This window comes from Prionailurus bengalensis, chromosome B2, assembly GCF_016509475.1.
Source record: "Prionailurus bengalensis isolate Pbe53 chromosome B2, Fcat_Pben_1.1_paternal_pri, whole genome shotgun sequence".
Lineage (NCBI taxonomy): Eukaryota > Metazoa > Chordata > Mammalia > Carnivora > Felidae > Prionailurus > Prionailurus bengalensis.
This window is the reverse complement of record NC_057349.1, coordinates 43,388,082-43,408,739: the sequence shown is the minus strand read 5'-3', so window position 1 is coordinate 43,408,739 and position 20,658 is coordinate 43,388,082. Positions and strand designations below refer to the sequence as shown.

General features: G+C 49.3%; 1 protein-coding gene across 1 annotated transcript in view; it reads left to right on the top strand.

Annotated features, from left to right (window-relative positions):
* Positions 1 to 624: 624 nt before the first annotated feature.
* Positions 625 to 20,658, top strand: part of CLIC5 (chloride intracellular channel 5) — a 103,883-nt gene continuing 83,849 nt past the window's right edge. The window contains exon 1 of the mRNA XM_043591579.1: positions 625 to 961. Within this exon, the coding sequence (XP_043447514.1) occupies positions 899 to 961 (63 nt within the window). The 5' untranslated portion in view covers positions 625 to 898. The remainder of the gene's footprint in view (positions 962 to 20,658) is intronic.

Below are 20,658 nucleotides of genomic sequence, written 5' to 3'. Positions count from 1 at the left end.
ACAAGAAAAGAAAGTGGAAGAAAAAGTAAGCCTAGAAGATCAGCCAGACGCGGGTGCTCGGCTCGGGCTGCCCCTGACCAGGTTGGCTCACCCCTCTACCTTAGACGCGAGCCCTGCCCACCCCCACCCCATGTCCTACCCCATTTGCCCAGCTCTAGGATGGCTCCTCATAGGGGTCCTTTCCTTCCTTGCCCCCTCCCCGCAGCTCCTCCCCACTCTGAGCACGGCTAAGGCAGGAAGGGGCTTTCCGAGTGGGTAACGCCAATAGTAGAGTAACTTGGACGAGCTAAAGCATCCTTAATGACACATAAGACTTAAAGCCATCTTTTCTCCCCTCTCTTTTCCCGTTCGCTTGGACTCCCTCTCCCTCCCCTTACCTTTCCCATAAGGTCCCCGGGGCCTCGTAGGCGGTGCCGGCCCGGCTCGGCCGCGACTGCCTCCGGTCCAGCGGGACCCGGGCGGCGGGGCAGGGGGCGGGGGCCGGGGCCAGGGCAGAGGCCGCGCTCGCCGGGCGCCCCTCCCGCCCAGCCCCGCCCGGGCTGACCCCGCCCCGCGGCCTCCGGCTATTTTGGGCGCGTTGGCGGCGACGCGGGGATCGCTGACTGGAGCGGATCCTGTGACACCTCCCTGCAGCCCGGCACTTGTTGCTCCGGGGACCTGCTGCCATCCCTGAACCCACCTTTCCCCTCTCCTCCTTTGCATGTGATCTCTCGGGACATTTGATCTCTCAGACACTGCGGTTCCCGGCTTGAGAAACAGATCCGATAATAATAATAATAATAAGCGCCGCTCTCAAGGAGGGCCCCGCAGAGCAGGAGCAGGAGCGCAGAGCGCTGGCTCAGGCGCCGCAGAGGTGGCGCCTCCCCGGCCCGGGACGCTGCCCCCGGGCGCCGACGGCATGATGGACTCGGCGACAGCTAACGGGGACGACAGGGACCCCGAGATCGAACTCTTCGTGAAGGTAGGTCGGCGTCCCTGCGCCCGCCGCACCTGTCGCGCCTGCAGTCGGGCTCCCGGCTGCGCGGGCTCACGTGCCTGGGCGCGGACAGAGTTGGGACGCTGGACCCTCCCCAGGGAGGACAGCCCAGCCCCAGCGATCCCTTGGGTGGCTTTCCTGCGAGCCAGAGAGCCTCGCTTCGGGGCTCCCGGCTGCTGTGGAGTCAGGTGCAATCTTGCAGGTGGCTGTCTTCTTGGAGAGTTGGCCGGCCGTTTGTCAGATCCGCTGTAGAGCAAGCGGGTCGCCGCTACAGGTCCCTGCCCGGTGCGATTCTGGCTAGTCCTTAAGGGGGCATCTCAAGGTATAAGGAGGTGGCCGGAACCTGCCTGGAGCCGTGAGCGTGCCTCTAAAATTGGGTGGGAGAGAGAGCTAAGAGAGGGAAGGGAAGAAAAGGAAACATTGCCGATCCGGACAATTATCTTTGGCAAAATAAAAATAACATTTCTTCAAATGTCTTTTCTCTCTTTTGCTGAGAGCTACTAAAAAAAAAAAGCAAAGGAAACAAAGGTGTTTCTTGCTTTGTGACCTGCAAAGCAGAAAACAAACACTCCTTTGGCCAACATTACTATTATTGTCATAATCATGGTTCTGCAGGGGAGTATCAGGAAATGCCAAGGTTTGGCAAACAAACAAACAAAGAAAACCAACAACAACTACAAAAAAAAAAACCCCGGTCAACTTGGGGCAGGCTGGGATGGAGGGGCACAGTGCACAAACTGACTTCAGTCGCCTGGCTCCCTGGGCAGAAACAATCTACCCTCCACAGGGCTGTATTTCATTTGCAACCTGTAGGAGGCAAAGCATGGAGGCGGAGGAGGCGGCGTTTCCCGGTCCGCGGGTGGTGCGGTGTAAGAAAGAAACATTTGATCAGTCCTCGCTGTGGCGGGCTCACCGCAGAAGCCGGGAAACCTGAGGCGGCCGGAGAGCGGCCTCCTGGGCGGTGCGGGGAGAGTCGCCAGGCTTGGGGGGAGGGGAGTCCGCTGGCGGCGTGAGAGCCGCGGGGGGGGGGGGGCACGGGGGGGGCGCGGGAAATAGCCTTCAAATGCAAAGTTTCCCAGGAAAGGCACAGGTGACTGAGGGGAGGAGAGTTCCTTGGTGCCTTTCAGGAGTCTCCCGGCTGAATTGAAAAGACCTATATATATGCGATGGGAAAGATGTTGTTTTGAGCAAATTGCCCTTATCTCCAAGCTGATGAGAGATTTTCACCAAAAAAGGATACGATCTGCATAAACCTTGATAGCCACCCTTTGGTCTTTGGTATCTTTTGATGCCTAAAACCGAACAGAACAATCCCCAAACCTCCATCAGGTTGCGACTTGGTAAGTGGTCCTCCCCAGTTGGCCCTAGCGTACCACAAAGGTCTGTTAAATATTTTTTGGCTAGGTGTTACCTTCTTTGGGTTTATTTTTCAAAATAATCCATAGAAATTATGCCTGTCATTTGCTTTGCTGAACCTGTTTGTCTCCCCTCAGATGTGGCTCCTGTCTCCCTCATTTGGTTTCTGGGTCCCCTCTGGGCAGGATTACCAGGTCCTTTGGCAGACCCAGATAGCGAAAGAGGTCGTGTCCTCTCCAGAGCTGGGCACTGTTGGACCAAGGGCCAGGAGCGGGCGCCCTGAACCTCACCATCCAGTCCTGTGGCCTAGGGAAGGGAATGAACAGGGAGAGCTTTAACAAAGCCAGGAGGCTCGCTGCTCTCCCTGAAGAAAGCTATTCTAGGACTTTCTCAGATTTCCTGGGAGCAGGTAGTTTCATAGTGTCAAGTTCCTGAAAGCTATTTGAAACACAAATTGACTCTTTAGAGTCAGAGGAGCCCTTTGACCCACTACTAGGCACGGAGACCAATTCTACCTGCACCTTGGGAACTTCGTGTTGGCAGCTTTGAAGGTTTTTTCCATGTATACAAAAAGCTCACTGCACAGCCCTCAGTGCCCCCAAAAGAATTCTAAAATGCCTGTGTTGTTATTTGTTTTGCCCCTAAAGGAAGGCAATCCATGAGAACCAGGCAGGCCTTCATGATTAGCTCAAAAACCGGACTGATGGGAGAAAAAAAAAATCAGAGAGGTTAGCTCTTGATTCCCCCCCCCCTTCTTTTTTGCAATTCTGGTTTGTAGTTATCATTTATAGGGAGCAGCAAAGGCTGAAAAATGATTGTGAAATCAAGATCCTGTCCAGGTGATGATTGGTTTTATTTTAGGGAAACAATGTCCTGAGTTCCAGAATCAATTTACAGAATTGACATTTCTCTTAGCTCTGTGATGCTCATGAAGAAAGGCCTTCTTGTGGAGGGTGTCTGGTGCCTGAGGTCCTTCCAGCAAGGCAGGATCGGTTGGTTTCTAGGAAGCCTCTCAGTCAGGCTGGACCCCACCCAGAATCCGATGTGTCATCTTCAACAACTTTCTGGAAGGGACCTTCTCTCCACCTGGCCTGTCCACTGGGTGCGTCGTTCAAAACCTGGGTCACCCAGGGAGTTTCAAGGACACATGATTCTAGCCCACATCAACTGATTATCATCTGTTAACTATTACTGCTGCTGATAATAATAATAATAATAATAATAAACGGTAGCATTTTAGGATTTATGAAGCACATTCAAATACCTTATCCTGTTGGATCCCCAGCATCCTGTTTATGAGCCTTGGTTCCCTCGCGTGAAAAATGAAGAGAACGAAAAAAAAGTGACTCACGGGGACCTTGTGAGACTTAGCTGCTTTCTGTGTAACAACCCAGGGAAGTTTGCTTTCTGTGTAACAACCCAGGGAAGTAAGAATGATGATTCCACCTGTTTTATGGTTGAACACGCCTGGTCACATTCAGATCCAGTCCTCCTATGTGGCAGTTTGGACTCTGAATTTCTCTTTCTTTTCCAAATACCCCTGTTAGGCCTTGTACCTGGTTTTGCTGAGTTAAGCTCTTGAGGGCCATCCAAGAGGACAATTCATTGATACTTAACTAATGCATTCTAATGTGGTCACAGAATGCAGCCAAGGAGTCTGCTCTCCTTGCTCTGTACTCCTTGCAGAGAACATTGTAGTAACAACTTTTAGGAGATTACCTCCCTCACACTTTTAATTTCTTCATCAACAGTAAGAAAGCTTTGAGTAAATCAGCTCTGATCTAATGTTTCATAATCCCCATGGGCAGGACAGAGGTTTGGAGAGACAGGACATGAGATCGAGTCTTGTTTTGCTTTTAATTGGCTGATGACTGAACAAATTCCTTAACTTCTTTTTTTTTTTTTTAATGTTTATTTATTTATCTTGAGAGAGAGAGTGAGACACAGAATTGGAAGCAGGCTCCAGGCTCTGAGCTGTCAGCACAGAGCCCGATGCGGGGCTTGAACCCAAGAACCGTGAGATTATGACCCGAGCCAAAGTCGGATGCTTAACCAACTGAGCCACCCAGGAGCCTCCAAATTCCTTGACTTCTACGAGCCTTAGTAGCCTCTTTTAAAAACAAGAGGATGGTCATAAATAAAGTGATCATGTCATTTATTGTTCCGACAAAGACACTTGGTTGGAGAGTGAAAGGGGGTGCTATGAATAATTGGGCTAGGACAAGAATTGTTCGGGGTAGATCAGGATGTGTGGCCACTCTGGTTATGAAAATACTTTCACCACAGACTTGCTGTGAGGACTCCACAGGAGCAAGTAGGTGAAAGCACTTCGTAAATGAAAAGGGCTATAAACACACAGAAGTAAAATAATGATATGAATTCCATGTCAGATAAAACCTTTCCTGATCTGCAGGCCCCTGATTTGCCTTAAGGAACAAAAGCTTGGCTGCTTCCTCACTTGCAGGGCTATTTCAAGACTAAATGAGATCACACACAGCTTGGACTTTGATCATAAGGAAGACAGCAGGTTAAATTGACAGTGGCAGTGAGTGTGGTTTATAGAACGAAGAAAGAGCAAGGAAGTAAAAGCAAAACAGAAAGTGGTTCTGGGAAAACAAACACAGGATGTGCTGAGTAGGTTAGATCAAGACGTTCCTCCCATCTGCATTGATGCCTTCTTACCTAGTCTCATCCTTAGACCCCCAAAAGTAGAAAGCCACTGAGGTGGTTAGACCAATTAGCTACAAATGTCTCTTGGTGCCAGGGCCGTGAATTTCAATAGAGACTGGTGGTTCTCAACTTTGGCTACATGTTCAGATTGTTTGGGAAGCTGTAAAAACTCCCTATGCCAGGCTACTCCCTGGTCAATTACATGGATGTCTCTGTAGGGGCGTGGGACCCAGAAGCACTATTTTTACCCCCACCCCCCGGCGAGTCCAGGGTGCAGCTTTGGTACAGAGTCACTGAGTCATGATCAGAGGCAAGTTTGACTGCAGGCAGCTTTTGTCACTCTGACATAGGTGGCCTCACAAGTGCGGATTAATGTCCAGAATTTGTAACAGCCTCAGGGCATCGTGATCAGGAGTGATGTTGATAGAGAGCTCGCACCCAATCTGTGCTCGGTTAACAGATGCTGACGGACTATAAAGCCCTCTCCACAGGACTCCAGAACAATCAGTGCATGGGGTCTAGTCAAATAAGCCTCAGTTCAGCGTGGGGGAAATAAAACGGCATCCTGCTGATTGTCTGATGGAAATGACTAGTTGTTGTATTTATTGAGTGATCCAGAAGGCTCTTGACAGTGGTGCAGAGCACAAGTCAAGTCATGGTAACCCATAGTACAGTCATCTGACTTCCAGAACAGACAGGATCACATGTTGTGACATTCCCTCTCAGATCCCTGCGGCCAACTGGCTGCCCGGTCACCTTGGGCACCTTGCCTGAGCAGGGGATCATTAGGTTTTGACATCCCCTTCATCCTATTAAGCAGCTGTTTTTCTTTTCCGCTACTCCAGGTTTGGGTCTGAGGTCAATAATCCAGTGCACACATTCACCTGCCCTGCTGTGTCCATGAGGACATCTTTTCCGGAAACGCATCCATGGGAGTGCTAGGGTCAGAGGTCAACTGGCGGATGCCTCAGGCCCGTGGCAGATGGTGGGGGTGAGGGCTGTGGGTCTGCAGAAGCGAAGTCCATTCAGCTCCTGCCTCCCTGCCCGCTTGCCTTGCCTTGTTTTTCTAGGTTGCCTGGCTCCCCTCCCTTCCCCCCAGCTCCGCCCCTCCCCGGGGCAAAGACTCCATCAGTTTTGACAGTCAGGTAAAAACCTTTTCATCTAGATTCCTTTTGAGTTGCCAGGTGCTGGGCCCCTGTTGGTGGCGGCAGGAGGTGTGTTGGAGGAATTGCTGGCTTTGGGGTCAGGCCGTGGGCTCCCAGCCATGCCATGCCGGCTAGGACAGGCTGTTGTGGCTGCCTGTGCCACAGTTGTTTTTTTGTTTGTTTTGTTTTTTGTTGTTGTTCTTGGTTTTGTTTTTGTTTTTTAACCAGGGCAATACTGATGAAGGTAGTACATATTTTGTAGCGTTGCTGTGAGCATTGAATGAGCTGTGCGTGAATTGGGGCAAAAATGTAGCTTCTTCCGCTACGGCGTCCTTGGTGAGAGGCCAAGCCCATGAGCTCTCCTACCCTGGTGTATCCGAGAAGCCACAGACTCAGTCCTACCTGCTTCTGCCTCGCTGCTGGAGCTGGGTACAAACATCACTGGATCTGATTGCCTCTGTGAAGTGCTGCTCGGTATCCTGGAGGTCCCCAGGGGCCGCTGTCTGAAGTTATGTGGTTGGCCTGGCCACAGGGTGTGTGCAGATCCCTCACCAGTGGTTGGGCTTCTGGAGCTCAGTGGAAGTTGATTCCTCCCCATCAGTTGCTCCCTCATCCAAGGGAACGCCCACGTTAGCCCTGGGGGCTGGGTCAGGATGCATCAAACCCTTGGGGCGGGGTGGGGGGGGGTGCACGGGGGATGGGGGCATCACAGGCCTCTTGTGGGGATATTATTTTAAGGGCGTCATTCTCTTTCCAGTCACTGGGCTTTGGCTCACCGGGAACATGCCTATACCTTTAACCCTTAGATGAGAAAGAAGGCTCTAGAGTCTCTGACCTTTGGTTTCAGGAGGACCCCCCCCACCCCACCCCAGCAACCTTCCAGCTCTGAGTAGCCATAGCTGCTCTTCTAGAAAATATACACATGTGTCTACATGTATTATCTATCCGCACAATACAAGACGTAATAGACTCTCAATATCTGGTATTTTAAAAAATTATTACCCAGGAGACATCCTTATCTGTCTTTGTCATCAAGGCTGGGGTACTAAAAATCGTGAAGGAGCAAAGTGGGTAAGCGTGGCTTTCCTGAAGATGTGGGTCAGTGATAAAAAGATTCTCTGTCTACCCAGGGCATCCTAGACCTGACTCTGCTTACATTCTGAGGGGTCAGCTCCAACCACCGGGGAAATCTGTCTGCCAGCTCCCTGATGGAGAATCTACTTTGGAAACATATACATGTAGTGAAGTAATAGCTTAGTTCTGAGATGGGAAATTCTTTCAGCATAAATAGGATAGAGAGCCTGTTGTCAGAAACTAAATGAATCTTTTCTGGGAAGAAGAAATGGAGTTTTAACTTCTACCAGCACCCTCTCGCTCTGCTTCCGTGGGAAGATTCTTTGAACTGCATGTGTTGTAGCCCTCACGGTGAATAATAGCTGGGCCAATGGCGCTCTGTTTGGGGGTGTGCGAAAGGCACTGCAAAGCTTCTATACGTACACCGGCTTGCTAGTGCCCTTTCTTCAGAAATCCCTATTTAGGAGGATTTCGGTAAGGCCCAGGCATCTGTCTCCTTATGAAGCTATCCCTGGGTGATTCTGCGATTTATCAAAGACTGAGAGCCACTAGCCCAGACCATGGATAAATAGAGCTGTACAAATAGTGGCATCCAAAGGGCGACGTGAAGTCCAGCCCCTACTTGAAGCGTGCATTTCGCAGGGTGGACGAGACTGAGGCAAGTACACTTACTAGCGTGCATCACCCTGGATTGAGCACAAATAAACCGGGAAAGGGAGGAAAGGAATGCATTTGACCTTTCTTTCATAACTTGCTATTATCGTCTGTAATATTGTGTTATGACATTGGAGTGTCCAGTAATTTTGTTTGTTTATTTATTTATTTAAGTTTGTTTATTTTTGAAAGGGCGGGGAGGGGCAGAGAGAGAGGGAGACACAGAATCCGAAGCAGGCTCCAGGCTCTGAGGGGTCAGCACAGAGTCCAGAGCGGGGCTCGAACCCATGAACCGTGAGATCATGGCCTGAGCCAAAGTCGGACGCGTAACCAGCTGAGTCATCCAGGCGCCCCGGGAGGGACCAGTAATTTTAAAAGGTAGACATGAAGGAGATATTCGTGAGATAAAGAACTTTTAGAACTTTTGGAGTTAAGGGATTGAAAACAGTCAGTCAACCAACCAACCAATCAACCAGTTACCCAACATGCTTATGAAGCTGCCTATTCTGTGCCAGGCTCTATGGAAACTCAAGAGGGGCTGCTGGAGAGCAAGGAAGACAGGGTCTTAGGAGTCCATGAGCTTGCAGCTGAGGAGTAAAACTTCAAGCAAGCATCAGTGCCTCATGAATGATAGGAAATGAAATGACGGGTGCAGGTATAGGGACCAGCATGTCCTGAACGATGTTTCCAGGTGTAATTTGGGGATTGTGGGACCTGAGTTGTGCTTTGAAGAATGGTTAGGATTCATGGAGTGGCAACCAGGTCAGGTCCAGCAACAGAATGAGGTGAGGATATTAGGGCCCAGGGGGTATATAAGATTGTCTGAAGAGAATGGCCTATGAAGAGGGGTGCAGTTGGAAATAAGGTAGAAAAAACCTAACAGTGGGAAGGGTTGTGAGTGGCCGGTAAATGTTTTTTGCTCCATCATAAGTAAGTGGGAAGCCACCAGAAGTTTCTACACAGGATAGGACCTTAATTCGGCGCCTGCTTGGAAAGGCTCATATGCCATATCGCATGATGTGGTCGGCAGTTGAATGAACTCAAAAGTAAGAAGCCCGGGACTCCAAATCCGATTGGCCACATATTAGGTGTATGAGTGTCTTTAAGGCCAAATTTCCTCTTCCGTAACATGGGATACGAGATCATAAAGTGGTAGAACTTCTGACTTGGAGAAACCTCTTAGAAGTCATTTGTTCTGACCCCCTCTCAGCAGATAAATTCACAGTATAACATTTTAGGTTGCTAAATTCACCTCCTGAGACGCAGGTTTCCATATTTGGGATGGTGACACCACTGATGGGCTTGTTCATGATTGTCTAAGATGTTGTAAATGGACTGAGTGCAGATGAACTAATTGGGCTTGAGTTTTACAGTTCTTTGTAGCCCCGAAACCCTATGAGTCTACCATAGAGCGGCGAGGACAGGAGTGGTTGCTAATGAGAATAATCTTCTAGTGCTAGAAGGGTTTTGTTTGAGGCAAAGCCAGGTCAGTCAAGTGCCGATGTCCAACAGAGGGCTGGAAAGCCCGAACTCGGAATGGCCGGAAGGCCAGGGTGAGGGGTGTGGGTTTGGATTTCTGCTCAGAGCTGCAGCTGAAGGACTAAGTTCCCCAGAGGAGGAGGGAGGAGCGTGAAGGAGTAAAGAAATAGGGACTGTGCTCAGGAGATGCCCACCTGAGGGGGAGGAGTGAGGCCCCAGAGAAGCCGGCAAAGGTGAGGAAGGAGCAGAGAGGAAGGATGAAGGGAACTATGGGAACGTGGCTCAGAGGCAGGAAACAGCAGGGTGTCCCCGAAGAACTGAGTGTCGTGTGGCTGTGGCAAAGAGAATGTGAAGAGAAGCGGGAAGGCGACAGAAACATAAGTTAGGGTCGGATGTTGAGGCACCGCTGATGGCAGGCCGAGCAATTTGGAGCTTTTTTACAACGTAGAACGTTGCCTGTGGAACCACCTGCTGGTGGGGAGGGGAGCGCTTAATCATCTGAAGCTGGCCTGCCTGGCCCTGTCGCATCTGAGGAGACGTGTTTAAAACTCCGGCGGTCTTCACGGTGTCACAGGCCTTGTGCCGGTCACTCCACCCCCGGGTAACAACCTCTGTGGTCCTTAAGATGAGGTTATCCACCCTCGTTAATCATTATCCTCTGGTAAGGGAGGAGAGCAACAGCATCCGGCTGGAGAGAGGACGCCCGAGGTGAGGGAGGGAAGGCCCTACAGTGAATGGAGTCCAACTGGGAGCCCATTACCTAGAAGGAAGAGGAAGGGAAAACCTCGGCGTCTGTTACTATCTCTTAAAAATCCAATTTGGGAGGTTGTCATGGCAACAGAGCCAGTTTTCTCGATTCAGCTCAAGGCTCCTCTCTTCTGAACCACACGCCTCTGCTCCCCGGTGCTGACGGCGAACAGAGGCCCGGGAGCTATAGCAGGTAGGCGGCAGTTCATTTGTTCACATTTGGGTGCTGTGGCATTCTGTAGTCATTATCGTAAAATCTAGGATCCACAGCGTCTTTATAATCTGCCTGAGAAACCAAAGGAGCCACACGCCTGTGGTGATTTATCACCAATGCCTCAGAGTTTTCCTGTGCGGATAGAGAGTTCTGGGCAGGGCTTGACCACAGGACTCTGACACAGGGGAGCCACGTGGGCAAAGCTTACTCGACCTCTCCTCGTTTGGGTACTGAGTGAGCCTACCAGAGAGCTGACCTGTTTGGCAGGATACTACAAGGGACCAGTAAGAAACACGAGTCACTTTTGCAAGCCAGCGTTTTTTTTCCCTGTTGGAGTGTGAGAGGTATCTTATTGGTCAGCGTGGGCCCTGACAGCTCGGTGCAGTGTTTAGTGAATGGTTTTCCCTACTCGGGTTCCTTCCACTCTGGTCCTGCCACCCCCTTAGGGCTGCCGGCTCCTCTGTCTGGACTCCACGTTTGCCAGCACAGGGGGAGACGGCAGGAGGAGGATCCCCTGGCAGGTGTGCGTGGTCCCTGACCGCAAGTGGCCACGTCACTGTCACCCACTTTCCATAGTCCAGAACTCAAGTATCATTTAGCTGTGTTCCCAGGAAGAGGGGGAACAGGTTGGTGAACCACAAGTCATTATCTACCATAGAAATGATTTATTTCCTTGTTTCTTGCCACCGTATTACCTCATCACCCCTGTCAGGGCATCCTGCCTGCGGCCTCTCGCCCCTCCTGCCCTCCAGGTTTAATGCCATTAGCTTAATCTTCCTCAGATACTCCCTTTATCACACCCCCTTCTCTACCTGCTAGATCAAGTTCAGGTGCTTCAGCTTCATATTGAAGACCGTCCAGAACAAGCCAGCATTCCATTTCCCGACCTTCTTTCCCATACTCCATGAAAATGGTTCCTTATGTGTCTTAATAGTTTTTTATGCTTTTTTGAGTCTCTTCTCTGATTCTGTCCTCACATGTAGCCCCTTTGAGGAAGGAAGAGATTTAAGCTTTGTCACAGACGAGGTGCTTGCCGGGGTCTACGTGCTGTGTTGTTCTGCACAAGCCGAGGGAGAAACCTGGAGATCCTGATTCCAGAACTGACCAGTCCCCACCAGGACAGGGTTTCCCAGTCCTGTAAGATCACGAGAACCACCTAGGACACTTTCCAAATTTCTAGCCCAAAGTTAGGAGCCAGAGTCTTCAGGGGATGGGGCCCCAGACGTCTATAATTCACTAGTACCCCGTGATTCGGATGCACGGTCCATTATGGAAACATTGCCATAACATAACAGGGCCCCTGTGAATATCCTGATCCCAAAGAAGTGAAACTCATGGTGGACATTTAAGGCACAGTGACATGCAGACACGGGAGAGAAACCTGAGGGAGCAGTGGGCCTTCCAGCTGCTCTCAGGTCACCCCATCTTAAATATTGGCCCATGCTTTTAGAATGCACTCCACGGACTGTGCAGCTATAAAAACAGTCATTGGCAGGTTTTTTGGGTTTTGCTTTTGGTTTTGTTTTTTACCCAGCTGTTCATCCCCATCCCGGGATCATAAGGTGCTTGAAATAGACGATGTCAGGAAAGAGATTGGGGGGATGGCAGGGGGCCAACGAGTGGGAGAGACAAAGGGAAACGGACTTGACTTTGAGGTAGCAAAACCAGACCTCACTCTCCGGTCCTCTTTTGGTGCACTGGGTCTCTCTGCAGTTGTGGAAACCAGACGGTCAGTTTGGAGACTGAATAGTAATAGCCGTGGCTGTACGCTGCTCTGAATACCTTACTTGCATTGGCTGAATCCTGATTGTGACTCCCGGTTTGCAAATGAAGAGACTGCAGCTCAGAGAGACAACGTCCCCTGGCCAAGGCTGCAGAGCTAGGACACGGTAGGCATGTCCCCCAAAGACTTTTTTAAGTTTATTTATTTTTGAGAGAGAGAGAGAAAGAGAGAGAGAGAGAATCTCAAGCAGGCTGCACACTGTGAGCACGGAGTTCGATGTGGGGCTTGAACTTATGAACCTTGAGATCATGACCTGAGCTGGAGTCAAGAGTCAGATGCTTAACCGACTGAGCCACCCAGGTGCCCCCACAATTATTTTTAATCACTGATGAGTGCTCTCTCTCTCTCTCTCTCTCTCTCTCTCTCTCAAAAATAAATAGACTTAAAAAAAATAACAAAGTTAATGTCAAAGTTGCTTCAGGGGCATCTGGGTGGTTTAGTCAGCTAAGCATCTGACTTTGGCTCAGGTCATGATCTCACAGTTCGTGGGTTCGAGCCCCGTGTCGGGCTCTGTGCTGACAGCTCAGAGCCTGGAGCCTGCTTCGGATTCTGTGTCTCCCTCTCTCTCTGCCCCCCCCCCCCCACCCCTCTGCTCACACTCTAATCTCTCTCTGTCTCTCAAAAATGAATAAACATTAAAAAAAATTTAAAGTTGCTTGAAATAACATTTTCCATGTGGCAGCTCTTTATCAAGGTCTGCCAGCCCCCAGGCCATGGCTCTGATAGGGAATGAGCTGCACAAGGCAGGCGCAGTTGAGCCCTGGCAGAACTCGCAGCCTGGGAATGGAGGGGGCAGGGCACACCGGACATGCAGCGGGTTTGTGATCCTAGGGCAAGTACAAGGCTATGGGAGCTCCAAGCAAGGGGACCCGGGATCAAGAAGGCACTAAGCAAGTTTTGTAGCACGGGCAACGAAGGACTTAGGATACAACTCAGGGGTGGGACATGAGAGTCCCTGCTGATCTGAGGCAGAGAAGGGAGACGATGCCATCTACCTCTCCCCTCAACGGCCCCATGGCCAGCGCAGATTCTGGAAGGAGCAGGTGATGAAGGGACCCTAGGTTCTCCACCCCTCTCAGGACTCCGGGTCTTTCTCTCGACACCGCTAAGAACAACCGTGGAGGATCCTTCTGGCCCCTTTCCCATGCTAGGTCACCTTAAAGGGCTATCTGAAGCTTATCTAGGCCTGATGCTCTCCAGAAAACATTTTTCTACCTGTGTGCCAAGAATTACACTATCAAGGGTGAGGCACCTTTCATTCCAGAGCGGGAGATAAATGGCCCTTGGTGGGAATGCCTGGCCGGTTCACACTTGGGAGTGAAGGAGTACCTCCTGGCGTGTAACCAGCCATCAGTCAAGGAGGGGAAAGGAGTGGTTATCAGATGCACCTTGTTGATGAGGGGAAGGACAGTCTGCGAGGAGCTGGAAAAAGAGGCCAGGGATGAAGATACATGTCTCTCTGGCCATGGCTCTGCTCCCTGGGTGCTGATTTCCTTTAGTTGGGTCCAAGTGAGTAGGATAGTAACCAACTGACAATGGTTACCTTGAAGTCACAGATGAGATAGATCCTCTCCTGGTGGCTGGCTGTTTCCTACAAGGGAGTTTGTGTGCCCTCATTTTATTATTGCTGTGTCTGTAGATCCCATATATTATACGTAATACATGTTATAGACATACATTAGATAAAAAGGCTTTGGCATGTACTATATGTTCAAATAATGCTATTGCTAAATCATACATACTTAATCTGCATTTATTCCATATTCCATAGCCACCGCATAGTTATTGAGTCACAGAGCAGTACAATAGAATTCAGGGAACTTGGTTTTTGCTTCTGCTTTCTGCCAGCCTAATATTCTGGACTGGTCGCTTTGGGCTTCTTCATCCCTAAAACACGGGGATTGGATGAAATGATAGCCGAGGTCCCTTTCAAATGATAGCTGAGGTCCCGTAAAAAATCGGTTCTTTGATTCTGCTGTGTACCGAGCACTGTGGGAGGCCCTGAGAGAGCTTCCAAAAGGACTGAGTTCTCAAGCAGGTTCCCATCTACCTGGTGAAGGGTCTTGGAGCTCCCACAACCTGGTCAGGGCCAGCAAACTGCTTCTGGAAAGGGTCACATAGTAAGTGTTTTTGGCTTTGTGGTCTGTCCCGTTTGTGTCACAGTTACCCAACTCCGCCATTGTGGCGTGAAGGCAGCCATAGACAGTATGTAGAAGAGTGCTATTTCTCACTTCCCTTGTGCTTGGGAGCGGTTCTGTTCCCTTTGACGTTAACACTCGCTGCTTCTCTGGGCAGCGCTCTTAACATCTGTGTGCTGGGGCACGACCACCTGGCTGCACGGAGGTACAACAGGGTCTACCCAGGGAGGTCACCAGGGGAAAATACAGTGAAGACCTCATTTCCAAACCGGTCTTGCACAGCAAGTGACATAGGTAAGCAGTTCCAATAGGCAAGCCCCTCTGTGAGGCCTCTGAAGACTGCTCCAGAAGGTTGCTTTCGCGAGAAAGGAGAATGTTGTCTTCTGAGGCAAACATTCCCGATGGTAAACACTGGGGGCACTTTATGCCGTTGACTCCCCTGTGCCCTTGACAAAGACACTTGACCTCTCCGGGGAAGTTTTCAACCATGACGTGGATGAAACTGCATTCCTAGGCCTGCTGGATCCTGGCCTCACTTCAGATTGTGTAGATTCATGGAATCCACTTACGGTCTCTGGCTATTGTTTACTTATTTCGATTAACTTTCACATTAGTCAGTTTCACTGTGCACGTGCATCTTTGTGTGCATGTGAGTGTGCATGGGTGTGAGTGTGTGTGCATGGCCGCATGGGGTGCACCTAGGTTCCTCATATTCAAGTCTTTTCAGCAGCCTCACATACCAAGATCTGGCAGAAAATTATTTCTCCCCTGTACCAACAAGTCTTCATAAAGGGCACTTTCGCCCATCATTCGTGTTTATCCTTTGGAGAGTCCTTTCAACTGATTGCAGTATTGACATGTAGAACGCTCACTTGTCCTTCTCGGCCGAGGCCCAGCACATTTGAACACGCTCCTCACAGGCCCTGCTTCTTCAAAGCAGAAGCCAGGAACTGACTCTGGAGACCAATTCCCATTCTGCTTAAATGAGCGAGCGGGTGTTCTGTGGTTTGCAACAAAGAATCCGTATCAGTATTTCCTCAGAAAAAATTGCACAACAGAATCGTCTTTGAAGTCTTACAGATCCTTTGACATTCATTACAAAACCTTAGAATGTCCCAATAGGAGATTTAACACCAAATATTTCTTTTATAACTCCAGTAAATTCTTGGGGGTGATTTTAATAAAGGCTACTACAAACGTAGATCCAGGAACCCGGAATTAATCTGACTCATCCGGCCAGCCTGGGGTAGGCGGGGGTAGAGCAGATCACACGGGCTTCTTTCTCCACCCTCCTCATCCCCTTTAGTGTCACCAAAGCGCAGCCTTTTCACTGAACGAAAACAAGTTACGGTAATCCGAGAGCCTCCTTTAAGAACGAAGAGTATAGTAATATTAGCTAACATTTATTAAGTGCTTACGATGTGCTAACTGCTTTACACACATAATAATACTATTCCTAGTAACCCTATGGTGTAAGACGAGGAAACTGAGGCACCAGTGGGTAAGTGGCTTATCCAGATCCCATAGCTCACAAGTGTTCCTAACTTACCGCCTCCGCGAAGCAGTGACCTGAGGCTGTGTGGTGTATGGGGGTGAAGGGACAGTCTTCCCTGACTACCTGTGGGCCTTTTTACTACCTCCTTCTCTTCCCCTTTCTGAGTACTGTAACAGGCTTAGATGTTCTTCATTATACATACCCCAAGTTCACACAGAAATATTAAAAAGGAAAGTGGCTGTTAACCAACAGCCTTACCCTCAGCCTCCCGATGCCTCCCTCTCAGCCTGTGCTGAAGATAGGACCCCCGTGAAGACATCTGCTGAGCCTGAGCCCTGCTTTCAGTCAACCACATGGACAAGGAATTAGACTTGTGTCAATCCCAAGGGTGAATGCTGAGGGCTGATTTTTTTTATCATTGTTATTTTTAATGTTTCTTTATTATTGAGCGACAGAGAGAGACAGAGAGTGAGCGGGGGAGGGGCAGAGAGAGGTAGAGACACGAATCCAAAGCAGGTTCCGGGCTCTGAGCTGTCAGCACAGAGCCCGACGCGGGGCTCGAACTCACAAACTGAGATCGCGACCTGAGCCGAAGTTGAGTGCTTAACCGACTGAGCCACCCAGGCGCCCCTGAGGGGCTGATTTTAAATTTTAAGTAGGGAAGGCTGATTTTAATTTCACACACCAAAGAACTTTCTTGCACTGAGTTGTCAAACAGAACGATGGGTACCTCGAGAGAGGTGGTGAACTACCCATGAAGGATATATTTAAACAGTGGTTGGATGACTTCCACAGGGCCTGGTGGAGAAAGAATCTGTGTATTTGGGCCTAGCACATAGTCTTCAGCACATAGTAGGTGCTCATTAAACAGTAGCAATCTTTAGCAAACCTGTTCCCCCTCTAGTGGCCTGTTGTTTTAATATTCTTTTTAATTTATAGTTCTGCTGTAAACTGGAAAACATGCAAGTGGTCAGTACCTATCACGTGAAGGGTTTGTTAAGGTTTGAAATCTGCTAAAATGACGTTACGCTTTTGAAGTGTTGGAGTTACTCAGAGGAGCTCGGGAGGGGCTCTCTCCCCTGTGTCCTGGGGTTGCTGTAGCTCACACAGGAGTTGATGTGCCCATGCATTTTATCTAGTTTAAGTTACAACAAAACTGGGCCGTGAGGCATTTGAAGGCAGTTGCACTGACCTTTATTTCCGTGTCCCCTGCAAGTCTTTGCAAGGGCCAAACGTTTGGCAGATACCCGGGGAGTTTTCAGAGACTGATTAATCGTTTGTTCAATAAAATCTTGCCAGTCCTGGTGACGAGATCTAGAAAATGTTAAATATGCTGACTCTTGTCTTTTGTCCAAAGTGTGTTCTGTCCACTTACTTTAAAATAGATACGTGAACTTAATTGTGTGCAATGGCCATGTGAAAATGAGAATTTCAGAACCTTTCCTTTTATACATAATTAGATATTTTCTGCTCGTATGGCTTCTTGAAATGTTTCCCAACTCTGAAGACTTGGAAATGAGGTCATGCCCAGTGAGCTTAGACTGGCTAGGGCGCCCGGCTTTGTAATTGCCAGCATCTATTTCCTACAGGAATTGCTGGGCCAGAAACCACTCTTCTGATTGGCTGTGATTGACGGGGATCCTCTCCTGTGGGAGCTCAAAATGCCTCGTAGGTCTCTTTCCCAGGAACCAGCTAGCTTGTGTGCTGAGTGTGTGTGCATATGTGTGCGCGTGCATGCACACACGGACATGTGCACACGTGTGAACAGAGGCATTATAGAGCGTGCATTCTCACGGGGAACAATATTTCCCCAAGGGGATAAAATTGGCTCTTGTGGGGTGAAAATTCTTACTCTTTTTTGGTAGGTAAAGCACAAATATACATATAACACATAAACAGATATATAGTGTATCTGTGGTATTAAATTTTCGTGGGGGTAATGAGGGGAAAATGGCTGCAAAGTCTTCTTGGGGAAGATAATAATGAAAAAAGTTGAAAACCACAGATACAGACTTATAGCAGATACACTGATATATAAATACACATGTATTTGTGGGGCCACATGTATACAACACATACATGCATGTATGTCTATTAGGCATAAACACACATATACATAAACATAAACATATACATAAACATATACATATACACAAGCATATACATATACATACTATAGTAGATTCACCCCAAAATTGAACTGATTGAATTGGTGACAGGGACAGGACTGAATTCTGTGTTCTTTGTGAAACTTTCCGCAACTGAGGGATTCGCTTTCAACTGTCATGTCCCCCATTAAAGATCTGATGTGCCATGAACTGCCTTCCTCATTTTAACTTGCAGACACTTCAGGTAACATTGTGCACAGTCTTCAAACACAGATAATCTGTGTTCGCTGTCACTCTGTGGAAAGGCTGCCTGTTAGACATGAGCTGGATCACCAACTCACTTTACCAGACATCCACCGAGCCCCTCCCCGGTTGGTGTTGTAAGGTATCCCATGGGGCATGCAGAGATGGGGAGCTCGGCCCCTGGGTCTGAGACCCCACAGTAGAGTCAGGGTTAGGGATGGGCCTTACAGGTGTGAGCGCCCCTGAAGCCATTGAGGAACGGAGGTGACTGAAATAGCCCGAGACTGGGGAAGAGGCTGAGCTCACATCCTTTGGTACTCCCGATCCAATTTTCTCTGCCCTCACTCTCCTTTATCAACCTTATCCTGATGTTCATCTTTCCTCCTGTTAATTATTTTTGCTATGATCATGCCGTGTTTTGATTTAGAGTGCCCTGAAAATGTTTTTGGAAGTAGGAAAAATCTAATTTTTAAAAAAATGTTTAAAAAATGTGTATTTGTTTTTGAGAGAGACCGAGAGCAGGGGAGGGGTAGAGAGAGAGGGAGACAGAGAATCCCAAGCAGGCTTCGTGCCATTAGCACAGAGCCCCATGACGCGGGGCTCAAACTCAGAAATTGTGAGATCGTGACCTGAGCCGAAACCAAGAGTCGGACACTTAACCAACTGAGCCACATAGCTGCTCATAAAGTCTAAATTTTTTAATTTTTTTTTCAACGTTTATTTATTTTTTGGGGGACAGAGAGAGAGCATGAACGGGGGAGGGGCAGAGAGAGAGGGAGACACAGAATCGGAAACAGGCTCCAGGCTCCGAGCCATCAGCCCAGAGCCCGATGCGGGGCTCGAACTCACGGACCGCGAGATCGTGACCTGGTTGAAGTCGGACGCTCAACCGACTGCGCCATCCAGGCGCCCCCATAAAGTCTAATTTTTAAAAAAAAGTCTTGTTACACATTCATACATACAATACCTGTATTCGACAAGGCTGTCTAGAATCAGCATTGAGTTCCTTGCACTCCATCTCAGTGACCTTCTTGGCCATTATACTGGCCCTCTGCTCATACTTACTCCTTGACTTACTTCCATGATGTATTCCCAACCCTCCTTAGAAAGCACTCAGGGAGTTTCAAGAAATGTCGAGGAGTTTCAAGAAATGTCGATGCCTGGCCCCACTCTGAACCAATTAAATCCAAGCCTCTGGGGGGTGGGGCCCAAGCATCTGCTTGTCTTAAAACTCCCCTGGTGATGCTAATTGCAACCAATCTGGACGTTACTTGTTTAATCCATCAGGTCCCCCAAATGACTGCGCATCACAACCTTCCTGGGAACTTCTGAAAAATACAAGCCCCTGGGCTCCACCAAGGAACTTGGGTGTGGAAAGAGAACTCTGTATTTCCTGTTGCCTTAACACCAGACTTCCATGGTGTGGCCTCTGCTTCGGGACATACCATTTTCTTCACCTGGAAAGCTCGTCTGTCTCCTTTTCCTCTCTCCTTTACCTTCTTAGAAATCAGCTTTTGTTGTTTTAAAGAAACCCCTTTCTTTTTTTAATGTTTATTTTTGAGAGAGCACGTTGGCGCAGGAGCTGGGGAGGGACAGGAGCAGGGGTATGGGGGGGAGAGACAGAGGATCTGAAGTGAGCTCTGCACTGAGAGCAGAGAGCCCCATGTGGGGCTTGAACTCACAGATTGAACCGTGAGGTCATGACCTGAGCCAAAATCAGATGCTTCACCCACCAAGCTGCCCAGGCGCCCCTAAAGAAACCCCCTTTTTTTTTTAATTTTTTTTTAATGTTTATTTATTTTTGAGACAGAGAGAGATAGATCATGAACGGGGGAGGGTCAGAGAGAGAGTGAGACACAGAATCTGAAACAGGCTCCAGGCTCTGAGCAGTCAGCACAGAGCCCGACGCAGGGCTCAAACCCACGAACTGCGAGATGGTGACCTGAGCTGAAGTCGGACGCTTAGCCGACTGAGCCACCCAGGCGCCCCAAGAAACCCCTTTCTGATTGACACGCACACTCTCCTGCCTCCACTTGGTTCTTGTGCCCTGTGTCCCAGTTAATAGAATATGGATTTGCAATACCAGCTTTGCGTCTGATTAAGATAGGTGTGATTTCAGGCACACAAAGAAAAACTCCCCCAAGTTTTTCCAAATAGTGCAGCTACCCCTTGGAGACTTAAGCGGTTATTCTACTTCATCATGGGTGAAGCCTCTGAGGTCAGACGTGGGGTGGGGTGGTGAGGGGACAGGACACCTGAAAGCAGGGAGAGGAGGGCACAGAGAAGGTAAAACCAATCGGTCTGTGAGCCCTCCCTGTTTGGTGAGCGGCTACCCTGTGGCAGGTGCAGGACAGGAGATGAAGGACAGGTCCCCTTAGTGAGCTTGCTCCCTGGGAGGTACACAGTCAGTGAGTGATCTCTGTTCCTCCCTCACGGGGTCGGTGGGTGGATTGCATGAGTTAACGTCTGCAAAGTGCTTAAAATAGTGCCTGGCCTGTAGTAAGTGCTAGTCCATGTTGACTGTTGTCATTTGGCTTTGCACGTGGCCGTGCAGCTCTCGTCATGCTCTCCGGCAT